The sequence below is a fragment of the Lepisosteus oculatus genome, chromosome 7, assembly GCF_040954835.1.
Source record: "Lepisosteus oculatus isolate fLepOcu1 chromosome 7, fLepOcu1.hap2, whole genome shotgun sequence".
Classification (NCBI taxonomy): domain Eukaryota; kingdom Metazoa; phylum Chordata; class Actinopteri; order Semionotiformes; family Lepisosteidae; genus Lepisosteus; species Lepisosteus oculatus.
This window is the reverse complement of record NC_090702.1, coordinates 52,162,116-52,185,227: the sequence shown is the minus strand read 5'-3', so window position 1 is coordinate 52,185,227 and position 23,112 is coordinate 52,162,116. Positions and strand designations below refer to the sequence as shown.

The 23,112-nt window shown below is 40.9% G+C and overlaps 2 protein-coding genes across 2 annotated transcripts in view; one reads left to right on the top strand and one right to left on the bottom strand.

Annotated features, from left to right (window-relative positions):
• plekhg7 (pleckstrin homology domain containing, family G (with RhoGef domain) member 7) overlaps positions 1–327 on the bottom strand; it is a 31,475-nt gene extending 31,148 nt beyond the window's left edge. The window contains exon 1 of the mRNA XM_015352066.2: positions 5–327. The gene's annotated coding sequence lies outside the window, so the exon portion shown is untranslated. The remainder of the gene's footprint in view (positions 1–4) is intronic.
• A 5,053-nt stretch (positions 328–5,380) lies between these two features.
• On the top strand, positions 5,381–23,017 carry ints13 (integrator complex subunit 13). Its single transcript, XM_006633152.3, has 17 exons — positions 5,381–5,676; positions 6,959–7,194; positions 7,902–7,976; positions 9,236–9,438; positions 10,105–10,185; positions 10,737–10,827; positions 11,665–11,793; positions 15,866–15,950; positions 16,764–16,856; positions 17,318–17,407; positions 17,954–18,132; positions 18,500–18,667; positions 18,814–18,968; positions 19,081–19,311; positions 20,834–20,973; positions 21,840–21,975; positions 22,360–23,017. Exons 2-17 carry the CDS (start codon positions 6,970–6,972, stop codon positions 22,394–22,396), a joined length of 2,118 nt encoding a protein of 705 aa, XP_006633215.1. The 5' UTR covers positions 5,381–5,676; positions 6,959–6,969; the 3' UTR covers positions 22,397–23,017.
• The last annotated feature ends 95 nt before the right edge of the window (positions 23,018–23,112 follow it).

Here is a 23,112-nt window from a genome sequence, read left to right as displayed (position 1 = left end):
TTACGGTATTTTACAATTCCAGCGTTAAAGAAGAATCGTTCTGTGGACCGCAGCGTCTCTGTTTGAAGCGAACCCCACACGGCGGCTCCAGAGCGCAGCGAAGTCGCCGAGAGTCTGTCGAATCTCTCAGTGTTGGGGCATTTACTTCCCTCACAAGCCAAAGGTCGGGGATGCGGAGTCGCTGTGGAATTATGCTTAGTAGGTTAAACGATCTCTGCATAATTAATAACTACAGTAGATAGTGTGGATGATTCATGCATGTGGTAGCCACTGCTGAAAAGGACACCTCTGTAACTTGCCTATCTGGACAACAACAGGACTAACCAGTGTCCCTTTATTGTTCCATTAAAGTACTAAGATATGTTGACGTCATTCGGTTAAGGGGAAGGATAAGGTGGGGCATAACGGATCCATATTTTTATATTCGCTGCACTTTTTCTGTTTGAAGAAAAGGGCGAGCAGTCCAAGGGAGACTTTGCTGGACGTTTTGTCATCTATCAACTTCTCTGAAAGCGTGGAGAGGAAATATGTTGTGTCAGAAAACATCCTTAGAAAAATACTTTAAATTGTAGGACTTGGGAGCGATTACACAACTAAAAAAAAGTGCTATAAAACTAAGTGTAATTCCGCTGTAGAAATTCCATCTTGTTTCTAAAACAGCATGGCACAAAATTACAGACTGCATAGTCTGCTTTAAAAGTTGTCCTTTTAATCAGTTATTTCTAAAACTATTGGATCGGAATAATTTTACGTTCTTAGGATTTTCTGACAGGAGGCGAGGCGTTTAAAAAATAAAACCTGCTGCAATAGTAGGTATGGAAAGGATTACTACAAATTCAGCTAAATCGATAGTTCTTTTATACACGCTATATAAAATATCTTACCTGCCGCAAGAGAAACAGCAATGCCGCAGCCTTATAATAAAAATAAAAAAAAAACAATTTATTTTGCACTTTTAGGTGGTGGTTTAAAACTGCCATTGAATAAAGGCAATAAAATAGTTTATGCTTTGTTACTGTGTGGATACTGGGCTTTGCAACACAAATTATTTCAATAGAAAAGAATCTCATGCCTGACATTTTTCAAAGCGCAAATCCTTCATGCACTTGTGAGAAGCACACTGTCAGCGAACGAGTTGACTCGTGAATTTCTGTCTTTGTGCCATTTCCCTTATCACAGTGGTGAGGAGCGCAAGAAATGTTCTTGTTTGTCTTGACTGCCTCTTGCTCCGGATAAGTGACAGCTCTGCTCCTACGATGTACCCATCTCAAAGCAGATACATTACACTGCACCTGGATTTTGCCAGCAATCAAATTTACCCATGTTGCACTTACAGCAACATACAGTACTGTAGCAAAGACTCAGCTTTAGCTGACAAACAAACCAAAGTGAGTTAAGGGAATGCTAAAAGAGACAAGGCAGGCTACACTGTAAGAACACTATGTATCTTAGAATAAGAAAATAACTACAACAGCAAAGAACATGGTGCATGGAGGAGATCTTCAAAAGGGGAGTTGTCAGGCGCTCTGTAACTCGAGACAGCTGGTGCTGTTGTCTGAGCAGTCTGTTAGCTTCCCCGTTCCTAATGGTTGATTTACAGACTGTCAGCTCGCTGTCCCTTAAGAAAGCAAGCACCTGTGTCTTATCGTTAGGCGTATACCCCACACCATACCCTCTGGCTGGTGTAATTTCTAATGCAATACTCATTTTAGCATGCTTGTTTAACAAAACACCAAAAACAATTCACCGAAAATTCAAATTCTATTCATTTTACTGGTACAGTACGTGGAGCTTTTATTATATGGTAAATCTTATCCTTGATATATGTAGCAGTTCTGTGTGTGAACAATAAATTAAAATCACAGTACCTTCCTTTTAAGGTTTTAGTTCTTAGATATATGGCTGTGAATAATAAGACAAAATGAACACAAAATAAAAAAATCAGATAATTTTCAGAGGCTTTAAGGTCACATCTTGTACATTTGTCCAGGAACAATTATTAAAATCAAAAGTATTAAAATACTCTCTCTTAACATGCTTTTTTCAACTAAAGCCATGTCTGTCTACCATAGTGTTGTTGACTTTGATCTCACCCCATTTATCACTTTCTAATTTGGAACTGAAACTCTTGAAAGTATTTCAATAATATAGTTCAATGCACAACATGGATATATCAAAACATCACAACATCCATCTGAAGTTACTGTAGGTACTATTTAAGTTGCTTTCCACCAAGATTGAGAAACGATAACTGATTTATGGGATCAGTGCTCATGCTCAGAATTATAATAAAGAATTAAAAAACAAGATAAATAAGGGGAAATACAGAAGGGGGATTTTTTTTTCCAGAATGAGGAATAAATCCTGTTCACATTAAGTTATTGTAAGGATTCCTGCTTGTACAGTACCTTCTGAACAAATGGGTATCCAAATACTGTGTTTTCAAATGAACATATTCTTACCCAGACAGCAATTCTTGGGGGATATTTTCATTATTTATCAAAAAGACATTTATTTGCTACACATGAGTGAAACCCATGATTAGGCATTCAGAATTTTGACTAGAACAGTTTAGGAACAAATGCATTCTATAAAAGAATAAAATGAATGATATAACTCAATGCCTTTAGAAATGCAACATACAGTAAGACTCACAAAGTTTATCATACACATAATATATAGTGTTTAATATGGCAACACTCTACACTGTATATTGATATGAAATTCAAGTAAGTTATTCTATATCTATTTGATTTTCAAAATAAAAATTGTATTTCTGAATTTGAATACCTGTTTAAAATAATTGCAATGTTTAAGAAATAATTACAACCTTGCACTGAAAGAACAGACCTTTATATAATCCCAATACCTTCACCACTATTAAGAATAGAAGTGGAGTCTAGTTATCAGACCTTGTAATGAAGCAGTTGCACAAGTTTCATTTTAGTCTACAATTCTAAAGGCTCATCACTGATCATAATAAGGTTTTTCAAAGAGATCTCCTGATCTGAATCCCTGAGACATGTTACAAAGGGCAATAGCCAATCAATCTGACCAGCATGTTTATGGTAATTCCACAAATCAGTCTTACAAAGCACCTCTGCCACTTATTTCCCTTTCACAAAACAACAGTTCGAAACATTCTGTCATGTTTTAAGAGGTGATGTTTTTTCTTGGGGTTTTTTTTTTCTTGAGTACTATCAAAATCATACTTCGCTTCCTGACAAATGGAAATGGTTTGTGAAAATAACTTCAGAGTTCCAGAAACCTCTTCCTCAGGCGTAAGTAAGGCTCCTGTAACAGCAGATTTGTGTCATTGAGTCTCAGGTGTACGGTATGTGACCGAGAGAGTATCACTCCCCACTGCACATCAACGGTTCCCTTGTGGAGACAGTTAGAAGAACCACGTTTCTTGGTGTACACATTACAGATGACCTCACTTGGTTTCTCAGTACCACCTCCCTAGCCAAGAAAGTGTCAGGCTCCTCAACACCCTGGAATCTACTTGCACCCACTCCAGTTCCAGAAAGAGGGTTTCAATCCCCCCAGTGTGTTGTGTATATTGTATTCTGTATTTACCTTTTAATTTGCACTATTTGCACTTTGTGAATCCTGTCTACAATGTCTATGTCAGTGTCCTGTATGTATTTGCACCGTGGACCAGGAGGAACGATACTTTGTTCCACTGTATACTTGTATATGGCTGGAATGACAAATAAGCGTGAACTTGTGATTATGCCCATCTGCAGGCACATGAGAAAATGACTTGTTGTATCATCAAAAACAAATGTCAGAATGGATACAATCCCTACCAAATTGCAAATCTGTGCACATGAGACATATATTTAGTATTGTGCTGAATCAGCCCCAAACAGTTTGAAAGAGTTCACAAGGCAGGGGGTTTACTGCCCTTTTGGTTACAGGAGTGTAGTATTCAATCGCCAGAAAGCAAGATGAGAGGGAGCGAGTACTGTACAGTATTCACAAGGAGTCCCCGATTTATTTCCTTAACGAGGACCGAAAAAAGGGTACGTTGAACTGGGAATAACGTTTAAAGGGTAAGAGGAGACTGGAAGGACGTACATATTTCCCAAGGACATTCAATGTAATGTACCTTCGCTTGAAACATTGTAGAAACACTTAAAAATTGAAAATTAATAATACATATTTTGTGTGAGAGAAAGCAAGCTTGAACAGAATGTGTGTGAGTGATGATCATTTTTAAACATTGTACTCGTTTAATATAAATTAAATTAAATATAAAATTGTAATAAAAACATAGTGTAACCCTTTTCTATAAGAGAAAATGAAAGCAACACATAGCAAAATACGTTTATTGGACAGTGTTAAAATGTTGTACATAACGTTACATTGAGTACTGTATATATTACAAATAAAAAATACATATATTATATATAATATAATGTAACGCAACGGGGGCTCAGGCGGGCGCCCTTGCCGCATTAGGTCGGCCCCTGCACCGTCCGGGGCTCGAACCCGGGACTTCCGCGTCTCTCTGCAGCGACCTAGCCCCGTGAGCCAAAGAGAGATCTCTCTACAGCCCAGTAGCTGTGGTCCTGCTATCACAGGGAAGGGCGGTGACGTCATCTGCTCTGGTACGCCGGCTCTTACACAGTACCTGTCGGCCGTAAGCGTTACAATATATTACTCTAATACTTTATAAAGTAAAATTACTTTTTTTAAAAACGTATCTAGTAACTTAAGCTACTTGCGCTTCTCGATGTTTCATTAAACTTTGTTAGGGCCCTTGCGTTCAGAGTATGTAAAGTCCGTTCATAGAAAATGACAAACATTTCAAAGATCAACTGTTACAAAATAATACAGTACTAATGTATATCTACAATGATTTTATATAGCACAACGCAGTTTTGCAATGGTTTCACTGGATATTTGCCACTTGTTACGGTAGGGCCCCCGCTTTTATTGCGGAGTCGATGTTTTTTTCCACGTGAGTCGGGGAATTTTTACGTTCACGGTCATAAGAAGTCAATGTCGTAAAAGCACGGAGACGATAAGCAGTGACACCCCCCCTCCCCACTGTGACCAGTTCAATGTGCAAGATGCAATATGCAAAACCCCATTATTTCTTTAAACCTCTAGCAATGTTTTGCAGTTGAGAGGCAGATAAATGAAGATTTATTGACAAAAATGCCGATCTACAAATATGTATGATGCATATTTGTATATTGCTCATTAATTTATTATTATTTTATCGGATCGAAATAATCAATTTCTCGTTTTGTGTACGGATATCTGTACCGAGAACACAAGTACCAAGTACAGGCACGCTTGGCCTCCTTCTGGCGATGATGTCCTCGCTGAAGGTGCGGGAACCATTGTACACAGACACGTTTTCCTCCCGACCTGTAATCAGTAACGGACCAAAGACACATAGCTGTATGGATGTATTTCCTCTGTTGTAATGCAATAAACGCAATTCTGTGAACTTTCTGAGTTTTTTTATATCCTAATTGTGCTACAGCAACAATGAAATGAAAACACGGGAAGACTCAGTGTAAAAGGGATTAGAAACACCACAGATGACACTCTTGAGTGGTTTGTTTTTCTCTTGATTATGAAAAGGCATAATTTCTGCTCGCCCCACGTCGATCGTTAAAACCGTGGTCATCTTTGGATTTAGCTGATCAGTACGAGGTAAAGTGAGCTTTCCGCGTTTTTTACGTCTCATAAGCTTCTGAAGAGCAGGTATACATGGTGTAATACTGGGTTATTTTAGAGATACAGCGTTTCTAATGAGCGCGGGTGTGCTGTTTTGCATTTCCTCCTTACTTCACTCACCATAAAGTACAGAGATCTTTTGCGGTAGTCCTAGATATGCATTTATATTTATTCCGGGAGTAGTCATAAAATTAATTGGTAAATCGACCGTGCCACATTTTAGATATTTTTATTTGTCAACTGCACGTTTTATGCAACGATAGATGCATGTAATCTTCACTTTCAAAATGGTAAATATGGCAAATACTACATATAAGGTTAGTTAAATTAGACTCCCTAACAGTTTATTCGGAAAATGCCATTAAAAAATAAATATGACTCCAGGCAAAGTTTTTTTTTTATTAGAAGGTGCCGAAGGGTTGCAGTTATTTCAGCTAAATATCTTGACTTTCAAATATAATATATTCTTTTAAAGTTTCAAACAGGCAGGCGCGATGATATACAGTACATTGTTAGTGTCATTATTGTGGCCACAGTTAGCACATGCCTTTCGGAGCTGAGTGATTTTGGCCTGATTATTATTAATATTATGAGTAATCGTAGTTACTATTGCATAAGATATTTTTGGTATGGGTCGCAGTTTGCCCCCCTAGTTTGGTAATATACGCATTACCAATAATATATAAAATTTAAATATTAAGAACAATATTAAGATAGAAATAATATGATTTCACCCCAAAAGTAAAAAGTCACATACCAGTTCGTGTCATCGTAATAATTACTTTTAAGCACAAGACTGTATTTAATTGTATTCACATAAACATAAAGAAAATTGCTTAAGTAGAAAGTAGCCCAATCTTTCCTATTTTGTGCTGCACCAAAGCAACTATATTGGGTTCAGGAGACCGTTGAAGTCGTGAAATTAGTCGTAAGGGACAAACTAGAAGGCAGTGGGTCAGTCCTGGTGAGATATGAAATACCACTGCTTACACATGAAAGCACAAATCATGAAACTAAAGGCAGAAAAACAGCCAGAGGTTGGATATTAAGATATCTGATTTTCTGTAGAAAATCACAAAGTATTGCTTGCATGTATTGCTTAGAATCTAGCAGGTTTTTATTTGTAGATAGGAGCACATTTTGTACAGAAGGTTTCAAATTAATCTCGAGGTGTTCTGTTGAGCGTTTTTGGGGTTTTGTTGCATTTCCCTCCCTGTTTACATTCTTTTTTTATTTGTTTTTCCGGTGTACCTGCTAGTTGAGCTAAAGATGAAGACCTTCTCGGCATCTCACAAAACCGTGTTTGTGGTGGATCATTGCCCGTACATGGCAGAGTCGTGCAGACAGCAGGTGGAGTTTGACATGCTGATGAAGAACCGCACCCAGGGCATCATCCCCTTGGCCCCTGTCTCGAAGTCCCTGTGGACCTGCGCGGTGGAGTGCTCCCTAGAATACTGCAGAATACTCTATGACATCTACCCTACTAAGAAGCTGGTACGGGTAAAGATTTGGAAGGGTCATATCCGGGGCTATCCAATTCTGCTCCTGGCGGGTTTTCACTCCGACTTTGCTGTTACCAAGCCAGACCAGCTGGTTACTTGTTGAACTGAACCAGTTTAGCAGCCTATCCCAGCATGTCAGGTGCTCTAAAAAGACCTTGAAACCTTGAACAGCCGCAGATACAGCTGGTCCTCCAGGACCAAGATTGGACTACCCTGTTCATATCACTAAACCATGTCCTTTTGCTCTGAATGCCAAGATCAATGTAAAATTCGGATTGGCTTCTTCCTTAATTTTACTGTCATTAACACATCATGTGTACTCTCCTGTATAAGTTAGAATTTAATTAAATTGCACGGAAACCCCAAATTCTCCCCTAGTTTATAATATGTTTCATCATGCTGACAACTTCAAGGTTGTTGCATACAATGGGCCTACATTTTCAAAGAACTTAAAGGAGAAACACAACGTTTTGGTTGTTGAGCCCTTTTCCAGTGAGACATGAAGCAGTTAAAACACGTTTTTTCTTTATATCTGAAAGAAGCAGCGGCAGAAGTGTGTAGTTATTAGAATCCAACAGAGTCGGATGAAAATGCACAAAAACAGATACTGGCTATTGAAAGTCTCTGTGTTCATGAAGCCTGTCAGTGAGAATGTACTTTCATTCTGTTACATCTGTGTACTGTGCTGTGTCGTTTAAGGTTAATTACATCGTAAGTGATTCCGAGTTCCATATTCTGAACAGCTGGAAGCAGGAAGACCAGAACATACAAGAGGTAACAGAAGTGTGAATTCAGATGTTTATATCCAATATAGTGTGCCATAAGAGAGGAAGAAGACATCAGCTCGTACATTGAGAAACAAAATAAATGATATGGATATTATGTTGTTTCCAATTGGTGAGAGCAGAATATAAAAATCTGATTGAAAATATTAAAAACGTAACGGAGAAGTAGGTAACAGTTTGAGGCACGTGAGTTCTTTGTATTATCCGGTACAGCTCTGTTAAAAGAGTAATAGAATCTGAGTCAAACCTTGGATGGACAAACATTGATTAACAATATGATAACACAACTAAACACAAAACATTGCACAACAAAACTGAATTTCAGGAGCCTACGTCCTACAGACCTATAAACACAGAATTCTACCCCTGTTATCTGAACACTGTGCATCACCTTGCCAGCAAGAGAAATACCCTGTATCCTAAATGAAAGAACATGTCCCAAGACTAAATCTCCCACTTTGCAAAATGGATGCCCAAAAGTGAAAGGGAATCTGTCTCCCTGTTCTAAAAATGTATCACCATATCAAGAGAGAACGTTTTTAACTTGAGGAAATAATAAAGCAAATCTGAATTTCCCAAACTAAATATAACAGCATGCTCTCTAAAACAAGTTACAAATTACTTTACCAGAACACAGTCTCCAAGAAAGGTTAGGGCAAGCTCCTCTTGCATGGCACAAGCTTAGAGGAAGAGAAGGTTGATGGTGTTCCTTCTTCTCTGTCTCTCTCTCTTATTTTCCACTTTTTGTCTGCTGCATTTCTACACTGAGTTCTAGGATCCATTGATTATTTTGTTGATCTGTGTTTACCTGCATTTGTCAGCCCACCTACAGTTAGGCAAGTTCCTCAGAGGAAAACCCATTGTCCAAATAAGGCCTTTAGTAGTGCAATATGAATTGGCAAGGCTCAAGAATAGGCCAATCTTAAAGTGGGTTACGGTCTGACATTCATCAGGAACTGCCAGCAGCTACTTAACATGGCGGCATCCTTCAGATAAGACTTAAAACTGAGGTCTTGCCTCTCTATGGTCATTTAAAATCCCAGGGTCTTTCTCGAAAAGAGTAGGGGTGTTACTCCTAATGTCCAAGTTTACCGAATCACGAATAAGAGAATTCACATATGTTATATTTTCCAATGTCAAGATCCTACTACACTCTGTTTTTATCCTCATTAAGAAATAAAAGTCCCTTTTAGTCTGCTTATCCTCAAAGATCCTTCTTCTCTCTCTTGTTGATGTCTGTGGATGAAGCTGATGTCTGCACTGGCAGCTGTGGGGCCACCTAACCCTCGCGAGGACCCAGAGTGCTGTAGCATCCTCCATGGATTAGTGTCTGCAGTGGAAGCCCTGTGTAAGATCACCGAGTACCAGCATGAAGCCCGCACAGCCATGATGGACATGGCCGACAGAGTTAGCAACAGGGGCCGGATTATCTGCATTACCAACGCAAAGAGGTATTGACTGGGCCAGGAGCATCTCCGACTCGGACCCGGATCGTGTCAAAGGTTATAGACCTGCTCGGTTATTGAAGGTGGCTTTTTGTCAGGAATGCTCTGCTTCTACCCAAGTGGGAACCCATCTTTAATTGCTGGGATTTTACTTTGTGATGACAGGTGTGTCAGAGTGTCAGCCTCATCAGAGACATGTGGGTAAGAAGTTGTGATGTAATCCTGGTCACAGTACTCATCTGAGAAATAGTTGGGGACACTGGGCTGCACAGAAAACCAGTCTCCTCTCCCTCCAGAATAGAATTCAGTTTTTGCTCTTCTGTGCGTTCATCGAAGGGCGCAAGATGGGACCGAGGGCACTGCACTGCCCTCGACCTGGAAAGGATGCCAATCCAGTACAGGGCCATGCAGGAAGGAATGATTTATAATATCTAGTCAAGCCCAACCAGGCTTTGGAGGTGGGAGGATACAGGAGCAGCTGCAGAACGCCTCCCCTTCCCTGCTTGTTAAAAAAGTTTGGCTTTAATACTTGTTTTTTATGCGCCGTCAATACTCCCTGTTCAGCTGTTCTCAGGTCAATCAGCTAGCAAGTACCGAACATGCCCGGGGGGCAGAATGGCCTCCTCTCGACTGTACTCGTTCATATATTCTCTCCCACTCTTCTGCCTCTAGTGACACCCATGTCCGAATGCTGGAGGACTGTGTCCAGGAGACCATACTAGAGCAAAACAAACTGGCAGCGGGCTCAGATCGGTGAGCACATAGTGCGTCTTCGTGTACCGGGTAATTCGAGGTCATTAAAAATCTCAGGGCGTTTCTGGAATAGAGTAGGGGTGTGACTTACCAGTCATGGAACTGGTGTGTGGTGAGCATACTGGTGCACTATGGCTGCCATGGGGACTCCACATTGGTGGTGGTGGAGGGGAGTCCCCATTACCTGTAAAGAGTTTTGATTGGAAATTCCAAATAAGTGCTCTATAGAAGTGTGTGGAATTTATTTATTTTACTTCACATCTCCCTGAGGAGGCAGAGAGTGTTAGCCTGCAATCAGAGACATGTGGATAAGAACCTATAAAAATGTAAAAAAAAATCTTTCAGTATCATTGTCTAAACACATAACATCAAACTGTCCTTGGTTATCTATAAGAATATAAATTACCTTTAGTGATGTCCTACCTGTAATTAAGAAATACTTTTTTTTCTGCCATGTGTGTAACAGATGTGGTCAGGGCAGCACGAACATTTTGGAAGTAATTTTAAGGAGATGCAGACTTCCGTTTTCCATTCCGCATTTTCCCTTCCAGGCTGATGCAGATTCAGCAGTGTGAGCTGGTCCTGATTCACACCTACCCCTCGGGAGATGACACACTGGTTTCAGACCGGCCCAGGAAAGAGGTATCTGTCGTGAGCGAACCTCCTGGGATTTTAAGCCAGAGAGGCGTCACTTTGCCCCAAAAAGAGCACCATCTCTGCTGAAAAAGAGAAAAAGAGACAGTGTTGTTCCAGGTTTTGTAGAGCTAGTAATGTTTTTTTAATTGAAAATATTTTAAAATATTATTTCCTCTGCCTTTTGCCGTACGGTGTCTTAAATTGTTTTGTACGTTAATGTTTTGCACCCCTGGCAATGTCGGTTTTCTTCTTTCCCAATATACTGGCCTGTGGCAGAAATTAAAAAAGCAATTGAGACGTATTTCTCTCACTAAGGAACATGTTAGATGACCCACTCAGAATTTGGAGTCAGCAGTTATTTGTTGTTATTCCTGCCCCATTGTGTTGTGTGTTTTCCCACGTCTCGGCTGCTGGCTGTGAACCCCGTGACCTCTCAGGGGAGAGAATGAGGAAGTACAGGCAGACTCCCTCCTGTCTCCTTTCCACTTCTCCCGGGTACCGGAGCCCTGTAGTGGAGGTGCAGCGCTGAATGGAGGAGAGGTGCACTCACTCACAGCCCTGTCTGCCCAGGAGGCCTAAGGGGTCAGTCAGTGAGAGCCAAGAGAGGCCTGGCTGACTCACCCTGCTCTCAGTGGTGCTCAGCCAATTCTGCGCTGTCTCTTAGAGAATCCTGCTCGGAATCAGCTGGTGTTATAACTCGGGTTCGAACTTGTACCGCAACGCCCCACCTTTTCTTGATTTAAGATAGCGGTTGTCCTCTCACCATGAGGCAAGACGCAAGCGCTGATCCGGTAGGACGCACGTATGTCTCTCCTGCCCAGATGCTGATTGCTTTTGTTCTAGATCTCCCCTTTCTTGACCAGCGAGGTCCATAGTGTGCGTGCAGGAAGGCATCTTGCGTCCAAGCTGAACATTCTCGTTCAGCAGCACTTTGACCTGGCCTCCACCACCATCACCAACATCCCCATGAAGGTAAGGCGTGTGGCCCAGTCCTGCAGCGATGCTCTCCGCCTTGCTTCTTTTAGCCTTGTTATGTATTTTTTTTGTAAACATAACATCCTATCGAAATGATCTTTATATTGCTTTTCTTTTCATATCATATTTTCTGTTTCGCTAGCCCACATTCAATGTCTGTGACCAGGTTAGTACATTTTCCGTACAAGAAGGATCACAAAACTAAAGGCTATATTGTTGTAAGCTGCTCCAACCTCCCCTGTTGACCAATAATATAGCTTTTCACATGTGGTTGATCTGTGTCTCTTCACCTGCTCTAGTAGCTTGTTACTCTGTCTGTGATCCTTCGTATTGTGTTCATTAGTGATTGATGACTCTTCTGGATTAAGTGCCAGAACACTCATTATTTGTCCTTTTTGTATATTTCTCCTTATTCTCCTAGTCTGGCCTGCCAGTTTTGTCCCTAACCGTGTCCTTTTTTTGCGTTTCCTATACTTCTCAGTAGCTGGTTTGGGGTTAACTAGAGACCCCATACAGAGATATTGTTTCTTGACGGTGCTGTTAATATATGAAAAAATATTATTATTGCCCCAGATCTTTCTTGTAAAATGCTGTAGTAATATTTAGTTTTGTGCATCTCAATTAATATTTTTATCTCTTCCTCACTGATTTATGATTTAATCTGTCTAATCCAGATTATTGTTTTACACAGAATACAGCTGGTTAGCAGCCCAGTGGTGTAGCACGCGCCAGTTTTGGAGTGCGTCTTATAGCTCCTTCTTGAAATAATTTTCAGTTTGTTAACCATACAAAACATGCCATCATCTAGATTCTTATATTAATTCTGCTGTGCAACAAAATACGTTTTTATCTAGTGTCTGTCTTTGAATAAAGAAAAAAACTCCATGCCCATAAATATTTTTTTGTGGAAAAGAAAGTTGATTCAGGATATCAGGATATTATCTGGGTGAGTTATTGCGTTTTAGTAGATTATGTTCATTATGAAAGAATGTGTATTGTATTTATATTTCATGCAGAAACCATCTCCATCTAACTTGGAAAGTTATAATCTCTTTTCAAAATCACACCCTGTAAATGGAAGAGCTTTTTTCGGAAGTGGTGTACTGTGTTTCTCAGGGTTTGTTAGTCGAGCTCACTTTGTGCAGGGAATTTTGCACAGCATAGAAAATGTAGACTCTTCCAGTATTTCATTAAACTCACTTTATATTGGTTTTGTATGTACTGAAGCATTATATACCTTCATATATTTAAAAGTACTGCTTCATTCTGAAGCAGTGTTTTTAGATTTTTTTGCTTTTGGCATCATGTTGAAACTCAACATTTTCTTACGATGTTTGAGATGTTCCTGTCGTTGGTCACTTAAATGAAAGAAATATGTGTCTTCAGTGGCAAATGAGATGTGTTTGTACTCGTTGCACTTCTGTGTTGATGTTTTACCTTTCCTTGGTAGTTAAGAGTGTTGTGTGTTTGGTTTTCTTTTGGACCTCTTTTATTTTTGCAATGATCAAAGGGCATGCCACTGCAATCTGTTCACCCCGCCTTTACCCTCGAGAACGTTTTGCACTTCAAACTCAATACTGTATGCACAGGTTCTCAGTATGCCCTGATGTGAATGAAACTCTGAATTCACACTGCTTTAAGACTTAGCAACTCACCACCTACTCGGAATGTAAGCCTTCTTAGAAATCAGGTTTGTCGTGGAATTAATCGTCAGCTAATATTTTTCCTAAGAAAATACCTATCTACTGTACCTGTTTTTCAGGTCTTTTTACGAAATGATAGCAGTGCTTTTTGAGAATGCTCACCCTATGGACTTTGCTTTATGAAATCCCTTAAGTACAAGCACAGACTTGCCAAAGTTCTGGACTGGTTTGTTGAAATGTTTTAATAATGACTCATCTTTATTCTACTGGAATTTGAGGTCTTTAGACCAACTGTAATGCATTTAGTCCACCAGTGTGATTCAGGCAAATCTCATGGTGACTAATGTTACATTATCAACAATGAGGAGTAATGAAATATTAAAAGGTTTCAGGATGTATAGTATTTAATACTTATTACATTAAGTAACTCATCTTTTGTGTGAAAACAAAGCATTTGAAGACATATGTCTTCCAGTCACTTGAGACAGCCATGATGCAGTTGTTGCAAATAATAATAATGACCTTTTATTTAACTTGACAAATCAGTTGAGAATAAATTGCCATTTATATTGATGCAAAGGAACAAGTAATAGGTTTATTCCATGCTGAAAAAAAGAGAAAGAAAACACAACGTTTCAGCCGTGGAGGCTTCTTCAGGTGTGAGCTGTGTTTTCTTTTTTCTTTCTTTCTTCTTTTTTTCAGCATGGAATAAACCTGTCACTTGTTCCTTTGCAGCCTACGCATGCTGACACAGCTACCCACCCAAATTTATATTAATGGCCTATATAGCCAAGAGCATTATGCTATAATTACATAGAAAACAAAGCAGTGAAAGAAAGAACCGTCAATAAAATGTAACACAACAGGGAGTGGCAGCATTAACAAGTGTAAGTGTCAGGCAGAAAAGGTTTCATCAACTTGCTGAAAAATCCTTCAGGTACAAAGTTGTTCAGCTTCTGTTCACTCTGCTAATTCTTGTGCTCATTGGCAGAGGCAAATTGAAATGACTTGAGCCCAGAGTTGTTTGTTGCTCTTGGGTGGATTAGTTTGTTAAATCGTGATTGGAAATACATTATGAAGATGGCGAGGTCGTTTCATGAACAAAGATCTGTGAATGCTTAAGCCAGTGAGGCATTTGTCTGGTATGCAGAGAAGACTTCTCGATCAAAAAAATCGATAAAAATCGCATGAGGTTAATAGAGGGGCACCCATCCAGTCTGAGGCAACAGGTTCTCAAGAACAGCTTTATAATCCATTCAGTCATAAAGATTGAGACAGTGGACATTTGAACTGTGGATTTTTATTCATGAGTTTATCATGAAGTAAAAATTTTGGTAATGTTACAAAGGGGGCAGTTCTAGTTATTTTCTATCAAATAGCATGCATTTAATTTTATCACAAACAAAACACACTTAAAACTAAACAGTTAATTGGTTATCACCCATGACAAATCAGATGCTGTTGAGATATCTTCAGGGTAGATGTGGATAAGAGGGTTGCCCAAATCTTCAGCTGTTAATACAGATGGAGAAAAGAGCAGGACCCAGGATGGAACCTTGTGGGACTCCCTAAGCAACAGGCAGAGGCTGTCAAACACTTGTGTCGGATTTTATGCACAGGATACAGTTTTGTAAGTAATTCTGAACTCTTGCAAGGATGTTTATGTCATTATCAGTACTGTGCCGTGTTTTCAGAAGAATGGACTGATCCTTTGCTGACCAGTGGACTGATTTTTGTTGATTTTAGAAAGTCATGCTGGATCATAAAACTGAATCAGCTCTGGAAGTCAGCCACATCAAAAGTAGCTGATACTGTTATTGTCGACTTATCAAGCAGACAACCAGCATTAATGCTATATTTATTGAGTTCTTTTTTATATTTCACATCTGGAGAAGACCTTCAGTGGATTGAGCTTAGGACAGTAATGTTGCTACTGTATCTGGGTGAGGAGAGTTTTTTTTCCAAAGCAGAGTATGAACATAACAATCTGTTAAGATTTATAACACAGCACTGTACAATGTTCAAATCAGTGGCTGGAAAATCAAAGTCAGCCACTTCCCCTGAGGTGACAGACTGGACTGGTCAGCTGCCTTTTGTGGTTTACAGCAGTGACCTGCAGTGGCAAGGATAGATCTGGAAAATGGAATTGGACATGCATGAAAATAAATTATAAGCAAAACATTAAGATGCCTTTTATCTGGGTAAATGTGTCTTAAGCTGTGTGTGAATTTATTTAGGAAAAATGGCCAACCTCAGTGCATACAGTATGTAACCTTCCTGTCTGGTAATATTACTTCGGTTTGAATGATCTGAGAAATATAAGTCAGCCCAATCTCTTCGGTAGCATTTCATGTGATCTAACAAACTATTAAGAGTAGCCATTTCCTGATTTAACAGACTCCATTTTGCCTTTTTTTGACATGAAGGAAGAACAGCACGCAAACACTTCTGCTAATTATGACGTTGAGTTACTTCACCACAAAGATGCACACATGGAATTCATAAAGAGTGGTACGTAAGAAAACGATCAAAACAACCAGTGTTGATTGTTTTATATTAATTGCCCTTCTTTAATACAGACAAAAAAAGTCCTGAATCTGTTTCATTCTTTCCTTTTATGTCATACGGTGTATGGGTAGAGGTTAATTCCACACTGAAAAGCAGCAATTACAGGCACACTGAAGCCAAATGTGAGATACTGATTGTTCTGTGCTTTCTTTACTTTTGTGTAAGTTGACTGATGATAAATGGAAGTCTTTTATTCAGACTTTTTATACCAGATTATAAACTGATCAAACTGACTTCATCCTAGAGAGCATTTAATGGTCTATGAGAACAGTGAATTGCAGTCACTTTCAATTTAGTTTTAAAGGCTTAACAGCACTTCCCTCTTTGGCATCATTTAGAATAAAGTAAGTATGCACATATGTGCACTAGTTACATTGTAAAGTCTGCTCAGTACGTTTTAAGTACATAAAGTTTGATTCGTCCTGGTAGGGAATGTTTCACAAATTTCAAATGGAAAACAAAAAAAGTGCAATCGTAGGATAGCAAAGATGGCTGTATGTCTGCCTTTCTTGTGTATAGAATTTCAAAGAGCATGATTGGATTGCTTCCTGGATTTCCTTTCTCAGGTGACTGATTTAGAATTACAGCTAATGGGTTTAAATTACCTGAGCCAAAGAAATAAAACACTTCCAATCACAAATTGCATCAGGTAATTACTGCCATAACAGTCACTTACCATAGTGTTTTCTGAATCATCAAAAAGAACGCGCTTTCATTTTCTAGATTTAACAACCTGTTTTTCGATTGGTTGAACAGGAGATCTGCACCCTCCTGGCAGTAACAGCAGAGACAGCAGCCTGAAAGAAACGGTGACGTTGAAGTGGTGCACCCCACGCACTAATAGTGTTGGTAAGTGTCAGTGTCAGAATGGTTTCATTCTGCTTGCTCTAGCAGAGTGAGTCATGCTGCCTGAGACATTGCCAGCCTTTGGCCAGGCGGCCTGTCTGGCCTGTATGCACCTGTGGGAATCCCTGGCCTTAGCTGTGCATGTTGTTTTGACAAAGTCTTTCGGCTTTGTTTTGTTTTCGGAAAGGCTTTTGTTTTAGGTCTTTGTTGAGTGAAGTCTTTCAAACAAAACCAGGATTCCATTGGGCCTTGCTGTTCCCTCTGTGGTGTAGTGGAGTTCACGTGTGAAGGTCCCCTGAGCTCGACTACCACAGGCCAAGCTCTTCCACATTGCCCAGGGGTTGCTGTAGCGTTCAAGCTCCCCTGAAGATCAGGAACAGAGGCCTGCTTTCTGCTGTTTTAATAAGGGCATATGCTTGCCTGTAACCCTTTTTACCTTCCATCTTTTTTTATTTACATTTCAGAGTTGCATTTTTGCACTGGTGCCTATCGCATTTCACCTGTGGATGTCAACAGCAGGCCATCTTCTTGCTTGACAAACTTTCTTTTGAACGGTAAGGGGAGAGAGTTCCAATTTAAGTACCTTTAGAGAATCAAATTGTTTTTCTTCGTGCTGTGACATGGCTGGGTTGGCGAGGTGGTAGCAGGATCTTAAATAGGGGGGCTTTGGATAACTGAAATACGCACATAAAAACAGCATTGATAAGGTCAGGCAGCCAGACTGCTTACCGACCTTAATTTAAAGCAAACTTTTAGCTTTCTCTTAGCCCACAATGTCTGTACAATGGCGTACATGCAGGAATATGTCCCTGCATGTGTATGTTGTGATCTGGTGGAAGATCCACTTGATGTGTGGACTACGCTTGACTTAACAGAAACATGTAGGTTCTCACAATGGGAGACTTCTAGCAGAGCAAAGTCCTGTGAATAAGTGTAGGCTTTATTGTAATATATCTTTTGAGTGCAATTGCAAGATATCTCAGTTTCCTCCTCTTACCCTCAAAGGAACTGAATGTTTACCCACAAAGGAAAGCCTGTAAGGCAGGCTCAGCTGGTTGCCCTGTCTCATCCATCGTGAAAGCTTTTCGCTTGCTCCGCAGGTCGGTCAGTGTTGCTGGAACAGCCACGCAAGTCGGGATCCAAAGTGATCAGCCACATGCTCAGCAGCCACGGCGGGGAGATCTTCCTGCATGTGCTGAGCAGCACACGCTCCACCCTGGAGGACCCCCCCTCCATCAGTGAGGGCTGTGGAGGCAGAGTCACCGATTACAGGATCACTGTAAGTGCGGGGGGCCTACCTGAGCTATTACATTCATGTAATCCATGCCTCAGTAATCATCTTCCCATGGATGAGCGAGAAGTCTTCGTGTCTTTTGAACTGTGTGGACATTACTGCCCAGTGACTTCAGAAGAGATTGTTGTAGATCCTTTTTTGTGTCATATGCTGTAGCTCTCTAGCAGCTAGCTTGACAGAAATGACAGTGTCAGTGTAATGAATTGACTGCATGTGGGCTATCAGCACATCTGAAAAAGGCCCCTAAATAAACGCGTGCACGTCTTTACGCTTGACCTTTTTAAAACGCAGTGCTTGATGTGGACGGTCACGCAGGAGGCTAATCGTAGGATCGTTTTCCCCTTTTGTGCAGGACTTTGGCGAGTTTATGAGGGAGAACCGGTTGACTCCATTCACGGATTCCAAACATCTGGAAGCACCGGATAAAGTGCCCTTGGAGAGAGCTAAGGATCAGTTAGAACGGCACACACGGTACTGGCCAATGATCATCTCTCAGACCACTATCTTCAACATGCAGGCTGTAAGTATCTTACCTGCTCTCTTTGTAGGCTGCATGGTTGCCTTTAAAGCCATTCATTGGTTTTGCTTTTGTACGTTCGCTCCCTGCCTGTTGCTGCCCCTAGGGAGTCTGTAACTGGACTTCAGTGCCGATCTCTCTGTGCCCAGGTGGTGCCTTTGGCCAGTTTAATAGTGAAGGAAAGTCTGACAGAGGATGACGTGCTGACCTGTCAGAAGACCATTTACAATTTGGTCGACATGGAGAGGAAGAACGACCCCCTTCCCATCTCGACCGTGGGGACAAGAGGAAAAGGCCCCAAAAGGTAAGAGCCTCGGCCGTCTCCCTGTCTGACCGGCTTCTGCCAAGTTGAAGAGAGGAACAGCTGTTTGGATGTGTGTCCTGAACGCCGTGTCCTGCCCGTTTGTGTCTCTCAGGGACGAGCAGTACCGCATCATGTGGAACGAGGTGGAGACGCTGGTGAGGGCCCACATCGGCAGCACGGACCGACACCAGCGAGTCCTGGACTGCATCCTGGCCTGCCGCAGCAAACCCCCCGAGGAGGAGGAGCGCAAGAAGAGAGGCAGGAAGAGGGAGGACAAAGAGGACAAAGCCGAGAAGAACGGCAAAGACGCGGAGGCGGAGAAGACGTGGCAAGAATCGGAGAGGTCCGAGGCGCCGTGCCCCTCATGTGCCAGGCTGCCTAGCAAGGCTGGGTGTCTTGTCACGCATTCTCGATTCACACTGGTTTCATTACACAGTGGCATGTAATAATAATCTTAATAATTGCTTACACTTTCTGGACACTCCAATCAAAGCGCTTTACAGGTAATGGGGACTCCCCTCCACCACCACCAATGTGCAGCATCCACCTGGATGATGTGACGGCAGCCATAGTGCGCCAGAACGCTCCCCACACATCAGCTATCAGTGGGGAGGAGAGCAGAGTAATGAAGCCAATTCAAGATGGGGATTATTAGGAGGCCATGATTGGTAAGGGCCAATGGGAAATTTGGCCAGGACGCCGGGGTTACACCCCTAATCTTTTCGAGAAACACCCTGGGATTTTTAATGAACACAGGGAGTCAGGACCTCAGTTTTACGTCTCATCCGAAAGATGGTGCCTGTTTACAGTATAGTGTCCCTGTCACTATACTGGGCATTAGGACCCACATGGACTGCAGGGTGAGCGCCCCCTGCTGGGCCCACTAACACCTCTTCCATGTACTCATGTAGATCCAAACTTACCACCGCACACGTCTTGGGTGGTATATTTTCACTGCATAACAGCTTTTATGACACAGCCTGCAGACATTAAAAATGCGGAGAGCACCACTGGGGTTGGGTGGTCAGTATCTGTCAGGATGTTCTCAGATTTCCACCTCAGATTTACCTCAACTCCTGCGACTTTCTGGGTGCCTGAAGGCTTGCAGGGATGTCAGTGTGACACGCCTCTCCTCTAGTCAGCGGTAACTCTTCTGTCGGGCACACAGCTCACAGTGCGACAGAAGATAATTAGCAGCAGGAGTGGCCAAGGAGCATGTCTGCAGCTTCTCAATTTTTCCATACGTGTCTGGACACAGTTACCGATTCCAGATTGGTGGGTGTGATCTCACAGCAGGTAGACATTCTTCTAGTGGGCCTACGCAAACTGGTTTCGTGAAAATAAAAGAAAACCACTGCACTTACCTGTTTGCAGAAGATTTGCATGGTCCCCCCATCCCATTTATTTATCCATTTATTTCTAAAACACAGCAGCAGTGATAATAATAATAATAATAATAATATATTTGTGAGCATATGTGTGGGACAAAGGACTGTATTTGAATATAATAAAATAGACAAATTTACATTATGTCACAAGTGAAAATATTTCTCAGGTAGTGCTCCTGAATTCCTATGTTTTGAAGTTGTTGGCCACGTAACATCATTGTGCTGTTTTTGTCTTAACAGAGTTAACAGAGTTCCTTGCAGGCAGCTAGGAATGAGGTGTTTGTGGGATATCTGGACACCCATCACAAATCATGGTCTTACAAAGCAATACATACAGTCCCTTTTGAGAACATCCCACATTATAGGTCTTAAGAAGCGACTGAAATGGTGTAACTTGTGTGTCTGTTCTGTTGCCAGGAAGATGATATTGGACCGTAGGGGTAGAAGTGAAGCATTTTACTGTTCTTTCTGTTTCAGGCTGAAGGGGGCATTGGACCGGGAGAAGGAGGAGTCGATCGAAGCAGAAGTCATCAAAGACTCCCCAGACTCACCTGAGCCATTGAACAAAAAGCCCCGTCTGGCAATGGAGGAAATACAGCCAGTGGAAAAAGCTAAAGGTACTGTTTGGCTCATTCATTTGGCTAATATTTGTATCCAATAATATCCATGTATGCAACTAAATGTTTTACTGGAGCAATTCAGGTGAAGTGCCTTGTTCAAGGGTATAGTCCCAGCATCTCACCTGGGATTTAAATCCATAACCATCCACTTACAAGTCCAGAAACCTAACCACTGCTCCTCACTGCTGACGCACCTGAGTTTTAATACCGCACTTCCTTTTCATCAGGTAAACTACCGACTCTGCATGAGATCGTTAATTGGTGTGAATTGCCTTGTGCTAAATTTCAGGACTTCTCTCATTCATGTGAGTTAGCTGAAATATAACTCTGATGGACTTCAGCAGAAGGAAGAAGTCACACACTGTGGGGGCGTCTGATACAGTGTTCTTTCCACTTGTGTCTGAACATCATCAGTTGATTACCCGTTAAGAGTTGTTCAGTAAGAAAGCATGGAAAAAATCTTAATTGGCTGGTTAAGGGGAGACAGCATAAAATTGTTTCCTGATACTGTTAAAAATAATACACTTTTTTAATACACTTTTTTTTAAATAAAGGACTGAGCGCAGATCTGTTACAGCCACCAGTTGGAACAAAAACCAGCAGACATAGATACTCCAGGCCAAGGATAGTGAACTACTGCCGTAGAGCAATACAAATTACATTTAATAGGGAGATCAAGAGATTTTTTAAAAATTCTCAAAGTTGCCTCTGTCAGTATCAGTTTATTTTGTTGTATCATGAGCAGTAGATGAGTACAAAACTACTGCCTTTTGATTCAGAGTTGAAATGTATATTTGCTGTCAGTAAATGATCTCGGCACCAAAAAATGTTCAGTTAATGAAAACTGAGTGTTGTAATTGTAGGTCCTGTCTCGTTATTTACACTGTGGACCAACAGGATAAATGCAGCCAATTCGAGGAAGCATCAGGAATTTGCAGGACGATTAAGCTCTGTGAACAACAAAGTGGAATTATACCAACATCTCAAAGAGGAAAATGGGTTTGTATTTTTGTCCGGATTACTGAAACACGTCACTCTTTCATGTTTTCAGAAAAATAACCCTTACAGATTTGTGATATCAATTAAATGTTTATGACATAATTTTAATTTAATCTAATATTTATAGCATACTGTATTACCCATAGGGCAATAGGGAATGACCTGCCTTTCTCAGCCACTTGACCAATTGCTCAGAAGAAATGTGTGAATTTACCTGCTTTCCCAAATCAGGCTTTAGTATATTGGCTATGAAAAGTAATATAACTAAGTAATATAACTATTTTATTTTTTCTATTTATATTTTATAATGAATATTATTTTTATCAATGAATGAATATGATAAAAATACATGAAATATTGTATATTCTATTGCTCTGCTTGCAGGGTGGACACTCATGAAAATGGAAAAGCTACCAGATAATGAAGACCGTTACATAAAAGAACAAAGAACGAACTTTCAGTAATGACCTGCATACTTGGTGCAGCCTTGTTGTACTTGTACAGGACATTATTTTAGTATGAAACTATAAGAAAGGGGTGCGGTGGAGTGGGGGTTAGTAGCCTGACAGCTCTCGGGTCCTGGCTTGGCTTCCCCGCCGAGACCCTTCTGTGTGGAGTTTGCATGGTTTCCCTGTGTTCACTGGGGGTTTTCTCCAACATTTAAATTTGGTTACTTCCCACCTCCCAAAGACATACTGGTTAAGTTAATTGGTGACTCTAAATTGTCACTGTGAGTGCTGTCCCCTCTGGAGAGTAGACCTGTGCTTTGAGGACAGGCTCGGGGTTGCCATTACTTTTACCAGGAGGAAGCAGCTGTCTGGAGATGGGTGGATAACAAGCTGGTTAACACAGATTGACTGCATCCTGCCCAGCTCCAGCTTTTTATTGTTGACATACTGTGTACAAATCAAGTGTACCAATTACATGAAACAGCCTTTTGTTTATGTCCTGAAAGACCATTTTCATGTCTTTCATTTTACAGAAGTGTGTTTATAAGGTTGCTTGCAGATTTTGTGACAAAAAATAAAGTCAGTGGCTCATAGTCTCCTCAATTGGTCTTTTTACTGTGTAGCTCTTGTTTCAAGGCCCAAAATGCAGCACATCATCTCCCTGGGAGTGGGCTTTTTTATTTAACCT